The sequence below is a fragment of the Meriones unguiculatus genome, chromosome 15 (assembly GCF_030254825.1).
Source record: "Meriones unguiculatus strain TT.TT164.6M chromosome 15, Bangor_MerUng_6.1, whole genome shotgun sequence".
Taxonomy (NCBI): domain Eukaryota; kingdom Metazoa; phylum Chordata; class Mammalia; order Rodentia; family Muridae; genus Meriones; species Meriones unguiculatus.
This window is the reverse complement of record NC_083362.1, coordinates 74,924,565-74,938,472: the sequence shown is the minus strand read 5'-3', so window position 1 is coordinate 74,938,472 and position 13,908 is coordinate 74,924,565. Positions and strand designations below refer to the sequence as shown.

The following is a 13,908-nucleotide window of genomic DNA, read 5'->3' as shown; positions in this document are numbered from 1 at the left end:
TTTACTGCATGCAGAGGCAGCGGGGCAACGAGGTGGCGGATAATGATCACATCACTGTGTGGTAACTAGAAAGGCACTTTTAAGAAAAAGCAGAGAGAAATCAGCTTAAGAGAAACTAAAACATTTCCCTTTGCTTTTCCCCCCTTAAAAAATTAAATAGAATTAAACTGCGTGCAGTAGGCGCTCTTCATGAACTCTGATATAAAGTCATTGCATGTAACCATTTGATAGATTTTCATATTTCACAAAGCCCATTACCCCACAGAAAAATGGCCAATTTTCTCCATGTCCTGCGTACTGAAGAAGCCCCAGTTAAGTTGTGCGTGTGCGTGGCAATGCCTGCTGAAGTTTCCACTGTCCTCCCTTCTTTCCGGCCCACGGCTTCCTACCCGGTGCTTCTTATTTGTCTGAGATGAGAAGAGGGTGCGGCTGAGAGAGAGCTAAACAAGCTCACAGCTCACCTGGAATCACAGCTTCTCTAAAGCATAAGTAACACATCTCAGTAAAACAAGAGGTCGCAATGCCTGGAACTGGAGCTAGAGCAGGCAGGTCTTTTTGATCAATATTCAAATTAGCAAAGCTGGACTCCTATGAGTGACAGAAGGCTCAACCAATCACGCCCGGCCTCCTGCTAACTTCAAACTGTCCTTGAAATGCTTCATCCAAAACAACAAAACAAACAAGGATTATCATCCTGAGGGTAAACACAGAAACTGGTTATGTTTCTGAAGAAACTGCAAGAGAGACTGCTCCCATAAATCAATCAGTCGGTGTCTAATCCTGTATGTTCTAATCGCCAGCAAAACAGCTGACCACATCAGGGCAAACACACAAGAAATATGTTTGCAGAAGAAGCCAGGAGGGGATCCCTTTGGGAAGGAGTGTGAGCAAGTCAAGAGCAGAGAGGGCAAGGGCCCTGCTAAGCACGGCTGTGCTGCAAAGAGACACAAGTGGATGGCGACGAGGTACCTCTAGGGTCTATGCCCAAGCAAATGACCAGGCACAAAGCCAAATACAGACGTCACCCTGACCCAGAGGCCTAACAGAGCCTCTGACACCAGCCCCCATCTGTGTCTGGAGTATATCACTGCTTTATGTGCTGGGGAACATTACTGCATTGTCTGCATTTGTGAAACAGAAGAACCCCCATCTTGACTATCCACATGGATGACAAGGTTCAGTAGCCCAGTGTCGTGTTGTTGGTGTCTGAGGATGTATTTGACAATGGATCCTGTGATTTGGGAAGGGACCATGCGGTCTATTCAAAAGCTGCAGACCTGAGAGAAGGGCCTATCAGTCAGGGCAAGATGACGTGCAGGGAGGAGGTGATGAATTACACTGGGGAGGAAGTGGTAACTAGAGGGTACCACCATGACAATCAGCTCTGACTCAACCCCAGATAGGACCACAGTCACGGGGTCACAACTTCACCACTGAGTTAAGTGACAGCCAGAGTGTGTGATGACTTCCAGGCAGAGCCTAACTGTGGAAAGCCAGCAGACTCCGGGGCACCCAGCGGGGCAGAGGAAAACATGTTATCACTGGTTCTTTGGAGGGATGCTGGACTGACAGAGCCTCCTCAGGCAGGAAGAGCACCTCCAAGTTCAGGTGAGCAGCAAGGTGTGGAGGCCTGTTGCATATCTGGATCCTGAAGTGAAGTCTTGCAGCTCGTGTTTGGCAAAGGTGACTTTATTGTGCCCCGTCACATCACTCTCCTCAGGACACTAAAAGGATTCTAAAGCCACTTCCTAGGACCAATCTCATTTTCACTTGACTGAATGCCCCTATTTTAGGATAGCAGACATTCCATGCTCTATCAAATGCAATGGGGATACCCGGTCCCTCTGTGGAGTCTCCCAGGCAACTAGGATGCTGGGTACCAGTAGCACACCATCAGCCATTGTCCTGCACTGTCTCCGCCACTGTTCTCTGTTCAGGGCAGGGACCCCTCATCTAGTTCCCACACAGTATCACACGGCACTTGGCATTCAGTGGGTGCTCAACGCACTTTCATGGTCCTGAAGCCAACCCTGTTAAGTTTGTGTGGACTCAGGAAAGTACCAAAAATCCTCTCCAACTGGCAGGTTTGTCGTGGTGGGAATCTTCTGTTCTGGCTTCCCCTGCTGTAATCGACTCATTTTGTTTACTTCCAACCTGCTGACTTCCACAAAGGATCTGAGAGCGCTTACAGCTTGTGTGTGTTTGTGATGGCTGGACTGTACCCTGCAGGATGGCTTTCGAGTCAACTGTGCCCAACATACAATGTCAAGGTCTGGAGCAAGCTCTCAGCCCTACTCAGCTTCAGCAGGTTTGTTCTCTGGGAATCTGGACTGCCTGCCTGAGGACTCTCTTTGGAAAGCTAATCTGGTGTGTGGGTAGCGAGTGCGTCAGGGTCCTGTATCTCCTGGAACCCACAGCTCAAGGGTGGTGAGATGCCACCAGAGCCTGGCAGCCTTAGGCACAGAGTCAAAACTACTACATTTCTGTGTTGTCTTTGGGAAGATGGAGGGATTCTGGGTTTTTGACATTTTCTGTACATCTCAATGACTTGGTACATCCCCACCCCTAACACACACAGACACACATGTCCTGGGGAAAGTTCAGGATCTCATGGCATGAAAATGCCTGCCAACTATGCAATCTCCATACTGACGGAGACTTCACAATCCCCTTCCTTTCAGGGCAGAAGCCAAAATCAGAGCAAGAAGTAGACACGCAGAGGACAGGTGAGAGCAAAGAATGGGGAGCGATAAATGACAGCAGGCAAGACCGGTGTGGGCACCTCTCACTCATCTACTCCCTCCCCTCCTGGCAGCAACACAACCCTGAAAATCACATGTAGCCGGGAGCATAAGATGTACATACCAGGCCCCAAAGCGGGCTTCTGTCATGTGTATGCCATGCGCACCCCATAACAAGACATCCAAGAACTGACGACACTCTGATAGAAGCAGCACACTGACCACCATGATGTCAGGGAGGACCCCCAGCTTACCACTGACAGCCAAAAGGACATGGCAACCAACACAGCCGAATGGCCAGAGAGTAACTAAGAGCCGCGTGTGCCTGCAGGTTACTTGCCGATAATCCCAAGCGGCGGGAAGGCAACCATGCTCGTGCTCTTTACATCCCCTGTAAAGGTCCTCCAAAGCCTCAAAGACACCTATCCCAAGGTGCCCAGGCTCAAGTGCCCAGGAAAAAGTGATCTCTTTATAAGTTTTATTAAGTGAGAACCAGTGTGTACTAAATCCAAAACTAAGTTCCTCATAGGCCAGATGAGCCTTCCAGCACACTTAACCTGGGTATGAGTGTTCCTTTGTCAGCCTAGGGATGTACCATTTATAGTGCATGTTTACGCCATAGTAAGGCTCTAACTCCCTGGGGGACAAAGCAGACCTGAATTTTAATGCCTAGTATCTCCAATGGTGCCAAATCCATTGTGCTTCCGAATGGTGGTTGCTTAATATTTGATGGGGTAAAAAAAAAAAAAAAAAAAAAAAGAAGAAGATTCATAATTTCAGAGTCTTCTGAGTGAAGGAAAACCAAGTGGAAGGTGACCTTTGCAACTTTGAGCTAATGAAATTTGTCAACATCTTGGGCCTCACCTCTGATTGCTTGGTGAGAGCAGCTGAGATGAGCAATTCATTTTCTACTGTAAAAGAGAGGCCTGTGGGTGACTTACCTGTCTAGCATAATGCTTTAATAGCCATTCAGGATCAACCGCTCAATGGTTCAGTAAAGGCCCAGAAAGCACCGAAGGAATGAGATGAGAAGGATGAAATAAATTCCCGTTGAGACCTTTTGCACAAAGCACCGTGAACCTGGGGGAAATGGGGGGCACGCAACACCAGGAATTCTGCAGACCCTGTTGTATAATAAGACTGGGTACATTGAGACGGATCCTGCATTTTTAAAAAAAGATCTCTGCCACACAACTTCTAGACGTGTGGACCTCTATGAAAGCCAGTGTCTTTCCGTGGAATCTGAGAAATTCAAGGAGGCTTTTCAGTATGCTCCACTCCTACATTCAAAAGCCACTTCACATACCTCAAAGCCTAGCTTTCCGCCTGATGGAAAGAGTCTAAGGCGGAGAATCAAGAGACAGTTCTGTCACCTACAGGCAATATGACCCTGGACAAGAAAGCCACTTAACCTCTCTCCCTTCAGCCTTTTCACCGTGGAAACAGGAAATTAGCACTTGATGCAAACTTGCATGAATGCTGTAAAACTAACAAGGACCACCAGACTCAGAGCCACCGGCAGGGCTCCCGGCTCGCCATCTCCTTTCAGCAATGATACATAACCTAACTGTTGGATGACAGTTAAGAAAAAATCAAAATTCAAAGACAACGCCCCCGGTTGAGTCGTTAAGAGACCTAGGAACTCCTCAGCGCCCAAAGCTTTCCCAGGCACACACCTGTAAGCCCCGTCCCAGGACACGGAAGGTTGTAATGGCGCAATTTCCGTAGTCCTCACCTGTGGTCTGACCTCACTGCAGTGCTGGGACCATTGTCTCTTAGCGCCATCTGTTTCTTATAGCTTCCTTCCAACCCAAAGTCATCTCCTTAAGGCTTCCATGCAAGGGTCGGAGGACACTGTCTCGGGACCACCTGGCACCCGACACCCCCTTCCATCAACCGTACATGCCACATGCCCTTAACGACGAGGTTCAGTTCTACCCCCACCCTTTCTAGGTTCCTCGCTGGTCCATGATTACCAGACCTAAGTGATACAACCAGTGTTCTCAGTGTATGTAATTATCCTCAACAAACTCAACTCAGCTGAAGATACAGAACACCGCAAGTATTTTCAGTCAGTGCTGGTGATGGCATAGGGAGTGGGACTGTATGGACATGAGTGGGAACAGGTGCAAAAAAGAGAGGCTGGCAGCCTCCCCTGTGCTGCCAGCGGCAAAGGTCCCAGCTCCAAAGCTTTAGTTAGCAGAAATAACAAACCAAACCAAACCAAACCAAACAAACAAAAACTCTATGTGTTTTTGAAGAAGAAACCATAGAGAAAAGGCTTATCACAAAGGACCAGCCTGTATTTCCTTCCGGCAGCTGAATCACGGCAGGATGCTAACTTTTGCTGAGTAAGAGTGCCACAGACTTTCATAGCACCATGGCAGGGAGGGGAGGCTGTGGAGAGTTCCCATATGCTGTGCAGGTGACAAGAACGGATCTGACGTGGGAGACTCCTGACAGGTGGGTGCCATGCCAGGCCGACAGCAGCTCTCAGTCTCCTGTCCGTCAGGGTGACCAGGCCCGGCATGGATATGGCCAGTAGGTTCATGCCTAAGTTATTGAGACATTTGGGCATGTTCCCACGTTACTCAGGGTCACATGTGTTAAAGGAAATGACACACAATGGGGGAGGGTAGGTCCACTGTCTTGACTTAGCCTCACTCTCCTCCAAGCCTTCCCAGGGCAGGGTAAGGCATGGAGGTGGGCACTACATGGGCCCACATCTCAAGACTCCATTGGTACCCACAGTTAATTAAGAACCCAGGTAGGGACTTGATCTCCCAAAGTCTGTTAATCACTCTGTTAATCCCTGCATCTGACTGTCAAATTACCACGTTGGAGCCACCAATACCTACAAAGACATTTAAAGTTACAGTCTCTGCCCTGTAACTTCCTATGTGCTTTGGATTCATTTTATTATTAACGTTTAGGTTAGCGTACAATCAACAGGTCTCAACACAGCACCTGCACACACACGCGTCAACACTAAGTTTGTTGGGGCATCATCTGCTCTGTGGTGGAGACTACACTGGTGTTCATCTCCGGGGAGGCCTTGAGTGCAAGGGGCTACAGTGGCTGTTTCTGTCAGGGTGGTTGGGCACTATTTGTGAAGTTGAAGCAACACAGCCCTTCAGCCCGCGTTTCTAACTGCAGAAACTGTGGAGGGAAACATTCCAGGAAGCCTGAGGAACAGCCTGGCCATGCAGCTGGGGTTGGACACCCAGGGGGCCATGCAGGGAATCCTGGGGCTCCATTAATGGACAGCACACCCCTTAGCTCTCTGTGGCTTCTGCTCTGTGGTGTATGTGAAAGACAGCATACTATGGGCTGCTTTCTTCAGGCCGGTGCAAGAGGACCCATGGAGCAGCTGTGTGGCTAGCGGCTTCAAGGCTCAGGCCTACTGGCTACTTATACCGAGAACAGGGTGAAGGAGATGAAGAGGTGGGCAATGTACTTAGGTGACTTCTGGCTGCCATGGCTGGACTGCACCTGTCTCTGTTGGGAAGGGCATCTGCCAGGAACACCTCCTTCCTCCTACTGTGGAGAGCCGCTTGTTAAGCTGCTTTGTTATGTTTTCACCTTGGCCTTCACCTTGACAGAGAAAAGAAGAAGTTTCACCAAACTCTTTAAAGCTTATCTGTGCGACCACATTCGCTATAGGGAAGTAGCTTTTGAAAAAGAAGTTAGGCATTTTCATGCCTTTTCTTTTTGTATTGATGTGACTTGTTTTTGCTTTGCCTATAAATAACCCTGGAATAAACCCAAGCTGCTACAGTCATCAATGACAGACCGCTCAAGCTGATCCCGTGTGTAGTGTGATTCGTCCTCACTTCCCACTCAGGTACATTCTGCCGGCCGGCTCTGGCACCTTACCTCACTTCCTCTCTAGGACCCTTCTCATGGCTTCAAAGTCCCTTTGTTAAATCTACAGTGACCAGCTTAGCACACAATCACCTTTCCCCCTAAGATTACTGACAGAATTAGCGAATGATGGGATTTTATCTTTCTTATTCTCAAAAGGTTTGACTGTAGCTGTCTGTCACCACCATGGGAGGTGGACGGCAAACAGAGTAACCAGCTACCTGCCAGTTATCTTCTACAGCTCAGTTTCTTGCACAGGAGCTCCATGACCCCAGACTATGACCCCCTGGGGACTGCAGTATTTACACTATGCTCATATATAAAAATACAACAGAAATACAGAGAACAGAGACTTTTCGTATTTTCATATAGTCATTCTCCAGAGTGTCACTATCGGCTTAGTCTATCGCCGAAATGCACTGTTAGAAAGCTTGATTTTAAAGACTTCCACTGGAGTTGTTGACTTAACTTTCATTAAAAATAAAATCAGTAAATGCATTTTGGCTTGGGTTTGGGACAGAATTGCCAACAATTTCTGAAGTAGTCCTACACACACTCTTATTTTATAGTACATATTTATGCAAAGTGGCGTTCCTAGCTCCAATGATTATAAAATCAAAACATTGATCAAGTCTGAAGAATGTTGATGTTCTATGTCCTGTGGTACCCAGCAGAATTTTGCATAATTCTTTATGCAAAAATAGGGAAGCATCCATGTCATGTGCTTTTGTCTCCTAAAATGATTTATGTACGTGTGTGTACATGCTTGTGTGTGCACACACACATGCCTGCACACCAAAAATATATATATGCTAGTGGACTTTGAGGTCAGAAGAGGTCACCGGATCCCCTGGAGCCGGTGCTGCAGGTGGCCGCTAGTCATCAAACATGGGTGCCAGGAACTGAACTCTGGTCCCCTGGAAGAATGGCAGGTGCTCTTAGCCACTAGGCCATCTCTGCAGCCCCACTTTTGTCTTTAATGAATAATAGAGGTTATATATCTGCAAAAATCATTACATAGATCTGAAAACCTATTTTGTATTTCTTTACCTTGGACCACAAAACAAAACAAAACAAAACAAAAACAAAAAACTTTTTCAAGTGGAAATGGGTCTCAGAAAAGGTTAAGGAAGCCCTATGCTGAGCTTAGACACTGTCTGTGTCTAGGATTGCAGTGATGAAATAGGAGGCCATGAGCAGAGGGTGCCCGAGGGAACCAGTAGTAGGTGCTGTGCAGGAGAAATAGGAAACACAGCCCTTTTTAGAAAGGATTTCTTTTTATTTTGTGTGCACTGCTGCTTTGCCTTCATGTACTTCTTTGTGAGGTTGTCAGAGGCCCTAGAACTAGAGTTGAAGACAGTTGTGAGCTGCCACGTGGGTGCGAAGCACTGAACCTGGGTCCTCTGGAAGAGCAGAGGTTGCTTCTTAACCACTGAGCCATCTCTCCAGTCCCCAGAAACAGAGGTTCACAGCTCAACAGGGCTGTCACCATGCTTGCTAGGCTTCACACAACTGTTATTTAAGGAATAAACAGTGCCGACAACTACACGTGTTGCTGCAGTGGTAGGATAAGAACACACAATCTCACTCCAGACGCACACTGTGTGATGTGCGCATTCTGCGGAGGCTGAGGCAGGAGGATGGCGAGCCTGAGGCTAGGTGAGGCTCCCAGCCAGGCCCAGACTCAAAACAAAAACAAAAAAGAGGTTAAAATGTGGGGAAAACATTGCTTTAGGCTAGCAGAATAAAGGCCTCATGAAAGTGACACTGGCAGTGGGGCAGGCTGACATTTTCCTGGGGAAAATGACACAGATGACTTTATTAGACCTTATTTTCTATTGGAAACCGTCAGTGAACTGGGGGCTGTCCCAGCAGACCCATTCGAAACTTCCGGACGTGTACTGCCCACTCATCCATCCTCGCTTGAGACACTGTTGTGATGTGGAGGGCACAGGACAACTCTGGGCTTCATTCCTCAAGCACTGTATACCTTTTTTTTGGGGGGGGGTGTTGGGGGAGAGGGAGGGTTGGAAGCAGGGTCTCTCACTGGCTTGGAACTTGGTGGAGTAGGTTGGCCAGCCAGTGAGTTCTGGAGATCTCCACCTCCTTGGTGCTAGGACTGCACATACATACCCATCATGCTTGGCTGGCTTAGGGTCTCAAACTCAGGTCCCTGTGTTTGGAAGGCAAGCACTAACAGAGCTACCCTCCAGAGCTGCTGTCTTTCTGTCTGCTGGAACACATCCACTCTGTCCCAGAGTGATGGTACACTACTCCATAGCACCTGCAGATGACCGTGAGCTTAGAAAGTCAGCAAAGGAATGTGGAAACATTCCTTCCAACTCCCCATTGGCTGAATGTGGTCCTGCTGGCTTGATCTTGCAGTGTTTACATACAGATCACGTGTGGGTAACTGAAATGCGTGTAAGCGGCTGTAGAGGGGGCAGACCATCAGTTGTGCTACGACATTAAGAACAAATACCAACCGGAAACTTGTGACACGCTCTGAGACACTGATCTGCTACATAACATGCACTTTAAGACACTCACTAGGGGAAATCTTGCTTGGGATCCCAGGCCGGAGGCGGGGACAGGTAGCAATGATACCATACCTCGTCCCAACGTCTCCTTGGGGCAGGTTGGAGCTGACAGCAGCTGGCTGGTGGCTCTTGATGAGGTCTCAATAATCCTCAGCATTTGTGCGGAACCTTATCTAGTGGGAAGAGTGGTGGCATCTAGCTCGGCGCCTACACCTTTCACTGTTGCTGTCCATGGTTGCTGACATGGCACAATGTCCTTACTTAACCCCAAATAAGAAAACTGGTCTTCCATGTCTAACCTTGCCAGCACGAAGCTGCAGGAGACAAAACCAGATGAACCTTGGTGAACTAAAGGTTCATGATGAACCAAAGTTTCTTGGGAGGAACTTTGGGCTCCGCAGGGAACCCCAAACTGCAAGGCTCTCAGCCTCCTCATGACACCCAAGACAACACTGCCCACCTTACAAATGTGCCGTGGGCTCACAAAGCCACTTTCCCCACTGGGAGTAGCATCTTGCATTCCACAGTTCTGAACACTCTAACTGGGGGAATATTCAGGAAAAAGCTCCACAGATGGAAAGAGAAAGGATCTGGGTAACAGGGCAGTTTCTGAGTGGAAACCTTTGCTCACAACAGAACTCTGCTTTTGTTCATCTCACTAACAAGACTTGGTGTTCATACAACAACCTTTTGAAAGTTTGGTTTTCTTTTGAGTATTTCTGCAGTTTAGTTGCATTCATACCTCTCATTTGTGTGCGCGGCATGTGTGTATGTGTGTGCACATATCTTCACATGTATGTGTGGAATAAAAACATCTAACTCCAGTAGCAGGAACTACTTTAGAAAGCCCACATCTGACCATACGGTAGACAGAGGACTTTACAAGCCTTTTCTACAGTGTAGGCGCTCACCCTGGGAGCCCGGGGCCCCTTACCTTCAGCAGTGCCTGAGAGCCCATCAGCCTTGAAGTTGCTGGTACTTTTCTTCCTCCGGTGCTTCTTTCTGTTGGCGTGGGGGGAGGGGGGCGGGTCAAGCTTGGGGCTGGTGCTGCTGGAGATACTTGGGCTGGAACACACCGAGTCACCCAGCCCCGTGTCTGTGGCCGAACCGGAAAAGGCAAAAGAACGCAAAGGTGAGCTTGGAGCAAAGGGCAAAGGAAAGGAGGCAGAAGCTACCCAAGCAATGTCCTCCAGCGTGACACACGAGGCTTTTCCTGAGACCCCGAACCAGCAGGTGGCTGTGGGGGAGACACTTTCAACACACGTACCTCCCTCCTGCCTCCTGAATCCCAGGCTCACAGGCCGGCATCAGGGAGAGCTGGGAGGGTTTCTTTCCTTCCCTTACTGACCCTGAGGTGCCAGGAGTGAGGTATTGGCACCTGTCCTGAGTGGATGTGAGACTGCACACACAGGATGAACAATTCCTGACTTTCTTCTCCCTGCAGCAGTGGCTGTGGCTTCGCTTTGTAATCAGTGAGAGGTGGCACAGCACGCCAGCACTCCCCGACAGCCTGCAGGGGCGTTTCTAAGTCAGCATCATGTAGCTGCAGGCTGAAGAGCCCCTCAAACTCCTCAGAGAGGCTTATTAAAGCACAATAAAGCCAATGGGCACACACGGTAATTCACTACAAATAAAACAATTTATTATTTACTTTATCTCTATACTGAAAAGAAGAGTGGTGCTGAAAGACTGGGGTGAGAGATAATGCAAGGGCAGAACAACACGAGCAGGGCGGACGGTGGGTGCTGCACGTTCCCCCACTGTTTTCAGCGTCCTTTTGTCAGCCGTCAGCAGTCTTGTAACTCCCAGGCCTGCACTGACCCCTATTCACTTGGCGCCTGCTTTCTGAATACCACCACCATCTAGGAGCGGCATGAAAATCCGTGCCAAGACTGCTGTGGCCATGTACCGCAGCACTGCACAGTGCCTACCACCCAGGGCTGGTGGTGTCCATCCCTGGGCGCCACTACCCTTCCACGTCTACCAGGCTCCAGGCTTTCCAGCTCAGGCACCCAGCTCCCCTCCCCGTGTGATTTGTACTCCAGCCTGTTTTTTTGTTTTTTGTCTTTTTTTGTTTTTGTTTTTGTTTTGGGCAGGCAAGCTGCAGTGGTAGTAGTGAGGTTAAGCTGGGCATCGTGGCACACACCTTTAATCCCAGCACTCAGGAGGCAAAGGCAGGAGAATCTGAGAGTTCCAGGACAGACTAGTCTACATTATAAGACCCAGGCTCACCAAAACACCAAAACCCAACCAATCAACCAGCCAGCCAGCCAACCAACCAATCAGCCAGCCAACCAACCAACCAACCAGCCAACCAACCAACCAACCAGCCAACCAACCAAACAAGCAGACAGCCAGCCAACCAAAAAAAAAAAAAAAAAAAAAACCAAACAAAAAACCACTACCAAAGCAACAAACAAAACATTCCCACAAACATTCCCACAAAAGCACGAGGAGGTGAGGGACCCACCCATAGCACCTGCCCTTCTCTGTCTCAGTGGCTTGCCTCTCTCCATGAGGAGACAAGTGTCTCTCACAGGAGTATCACTGGCTGGCTATGAGGTCAGCTTCATGGATGTAGAGTCTGCATTTTCTATCATCACCAGGACAGCAGCCACGAGGAATTCTGGCTGCACTTGCTGGTTTTACTGAAGGACTGACTGCCCAAGGTGCTGGCCCAGCTGGGAGGGAACCTGTGGCCCTCAATGGAGCAGCGGAGAGCAACCAACTCTGCCATGTCCTTAAAAGCTCACCACAAGCTTTTGTGTCCGCCACCGTCCTGCAAGTTTCCCAGTGTCTAGCAGCTATTTTTAGGTGAACAGCTACAGCCATGAATGGGATCTATTGACAGGAAGAATCTCCCTTACACCAAGCCTACACTTACTGAGCATGCTCTGTGAGACAGTGGCTGTCACAGAATAGAGGGTAGAACCCTGTCCCCATGGAGCCAATTTCTAAGGCCTGAAAAGAATGCCTATCTAATAATTTCTTGCTTGATGCCTTCAATCAAAGACTGTTTTCTTGGGCCCTACCACTGGAGCACAGAAGGCTGAAGGGGCCTCATCTGCAGCAGACGCGCCAACCCCACAGATATACAGAGGGAGGAAAGAGGACTCATCCACATACGAGGACCGTGACACTTAGGGTCAGCGATTGAGATTAACGGGAAGACAGAGGTGCTACTGCGTCACGAGGAGGGTACGGTCAGAAAAAAATGCAGTTGTTGTCTTATGCTCTGGAAGACATGGAAATGCTTCTGGGTCTGACCAGTGAGGCAGAAAGCAACCCCAACACCTGTGAGTCCTTTACATGTATTCTGATACGAGGAAAGGAGTGACTCGGTCAGTGCTGTGTGCCCTGGGATCAATGGGGCTCAAGACCTTGCCACACGGCGATGGGAGGCAGGAGATAACTTTGCAGGTCGGGCCACAAGAGAAGGCAAAGTCCTCCCACTGGTCCACCTGCGTCTTCTAGTGCCATTGTCTGAACACTATGGCTCAGAGCCTGGAATCTACCGCCATCCGGCTTTCCTTCTGTACCAGTAGGGCAGGCATTTATGTGGTAGCCTCCAGGAGTTTGGCCTCTTCACTGGGCTAAGGAGAGACTAGATGCTAGGCCAGGCATGCTGTTACAGAAAACAGACCTGTAGCCAGGCCTGGCTGGGCGGCCTGTGCAGAGATGATGACTGAACGGTGAAGAATGATGGGTATCAGAGGGGGAGCAAATCCCTCGGTCACAGGAGACAGACAGGAGGCGGAATGTGGCCTTGCCTTGAGACCTGAGTGGGCCAGACTGACAGCAGCATCATGGATGTGGTGATGGGTTTCTAGTTACTTAGATTCTGCACACAGGCACCTGCAGCGTTAAGTATTTATGCCATGATTCTCAGACCCTGAGAATACCCAGGAACTGTTTAATATGCCCCCTGGTCTAAAATACGAGCAGTCACAGTGTGTGAGGCTTCTACACTGAGCCTCCTCACTCCCCATTGCTCCTCAAGCCTGACAAGATGTCCCTCAGCCCCACCCTCAGAGCCCACCACTTCTCCAGACTGCCTAAGAAGAACGTATTTCAGTTTGTATCAATTACCAGGTAGTAAGACAGGAGACTCCTGTCTATGGTGTTAAATAAAGGAGAGAAGCAAAGTGAAGCAAGGTAATAATAATAATAATAATAATGAAAGACACAACAACAACAACAACAACACAGTGCCTCATTACTTCCTGTTTGAATCTGCTTTGGTGTAGGGATTCCCCAAAGGTGGGCTGTTAAGCCAGGAAGGGCTGGTCCATCCTAAGTGTTCAATGTTGGCCATTAGATCTTCTCAATCGGGCGTCAATGTTCAACACATACCCCCCAAAATATATAACGTGAGCAATAAGGACCACAATCTGCGGCTCTCGAGCTCCAGCATGTGAAGTATGAGTCAAAGAAGCACTTTCACTTTTCACTCGGGGAGCTGACAAGCATGACCGGAGGGAGAATAAAATAACATTCCACTCGCATAAATATCAAGCAGCCTGCTCGAGACTGATGGGCCAGGAATGTATTCTTAGCTATCATTCCGGCAGACAGGCCCAAGGACACTCATAACTTATTTTACAATCATTTAGTTTCAGCTCAAGTGGAAAACGTGACAACTTATCTCTGCCGACAAGATGCTATATCGAACCTCACAATTAACTCTCCTCCGATTATCTGCCCAGCCGATCATTAGCTGTGCCCATCTCAGTGGACTGTTGTGACTGTGCCAGGTGCACAGA

General features: G+C 48.8%; 1 protein-coding gene across 13 annotated transcripts in view; it reads right to left on the bottom strand.

The window, feature by feature from the left end:
• Nucleotides 1–13,908, bottom strand: part of Agap1 (ArfGAP with GTPase domain, ankyrin repeat and PH domain 1) — a 435,843-nt gene that overhangs the window by 102,174 nt on the left and 319,761 nt on the right. For 8 of the 13 annotated variants that reach the window (XM_021650398.2, XM_021650399.2, XM_021650400.2 and 5 more), the window contains one exon: nucleotides 10,080–10,241. The exons of the other annotated variants lie outside the window; for them this stretch is intronic. In XM_021650398.2, the coding sequence (XP_021506073.1) occupies nucleotides 10,080–10,241 (162 nt within the window). The remainder of the gene's footprint in view (nucleotides 1–10,079; nucleotides 10,242–13,908) is intronic. 13 annotated transcript variants of the gene reach the window in all.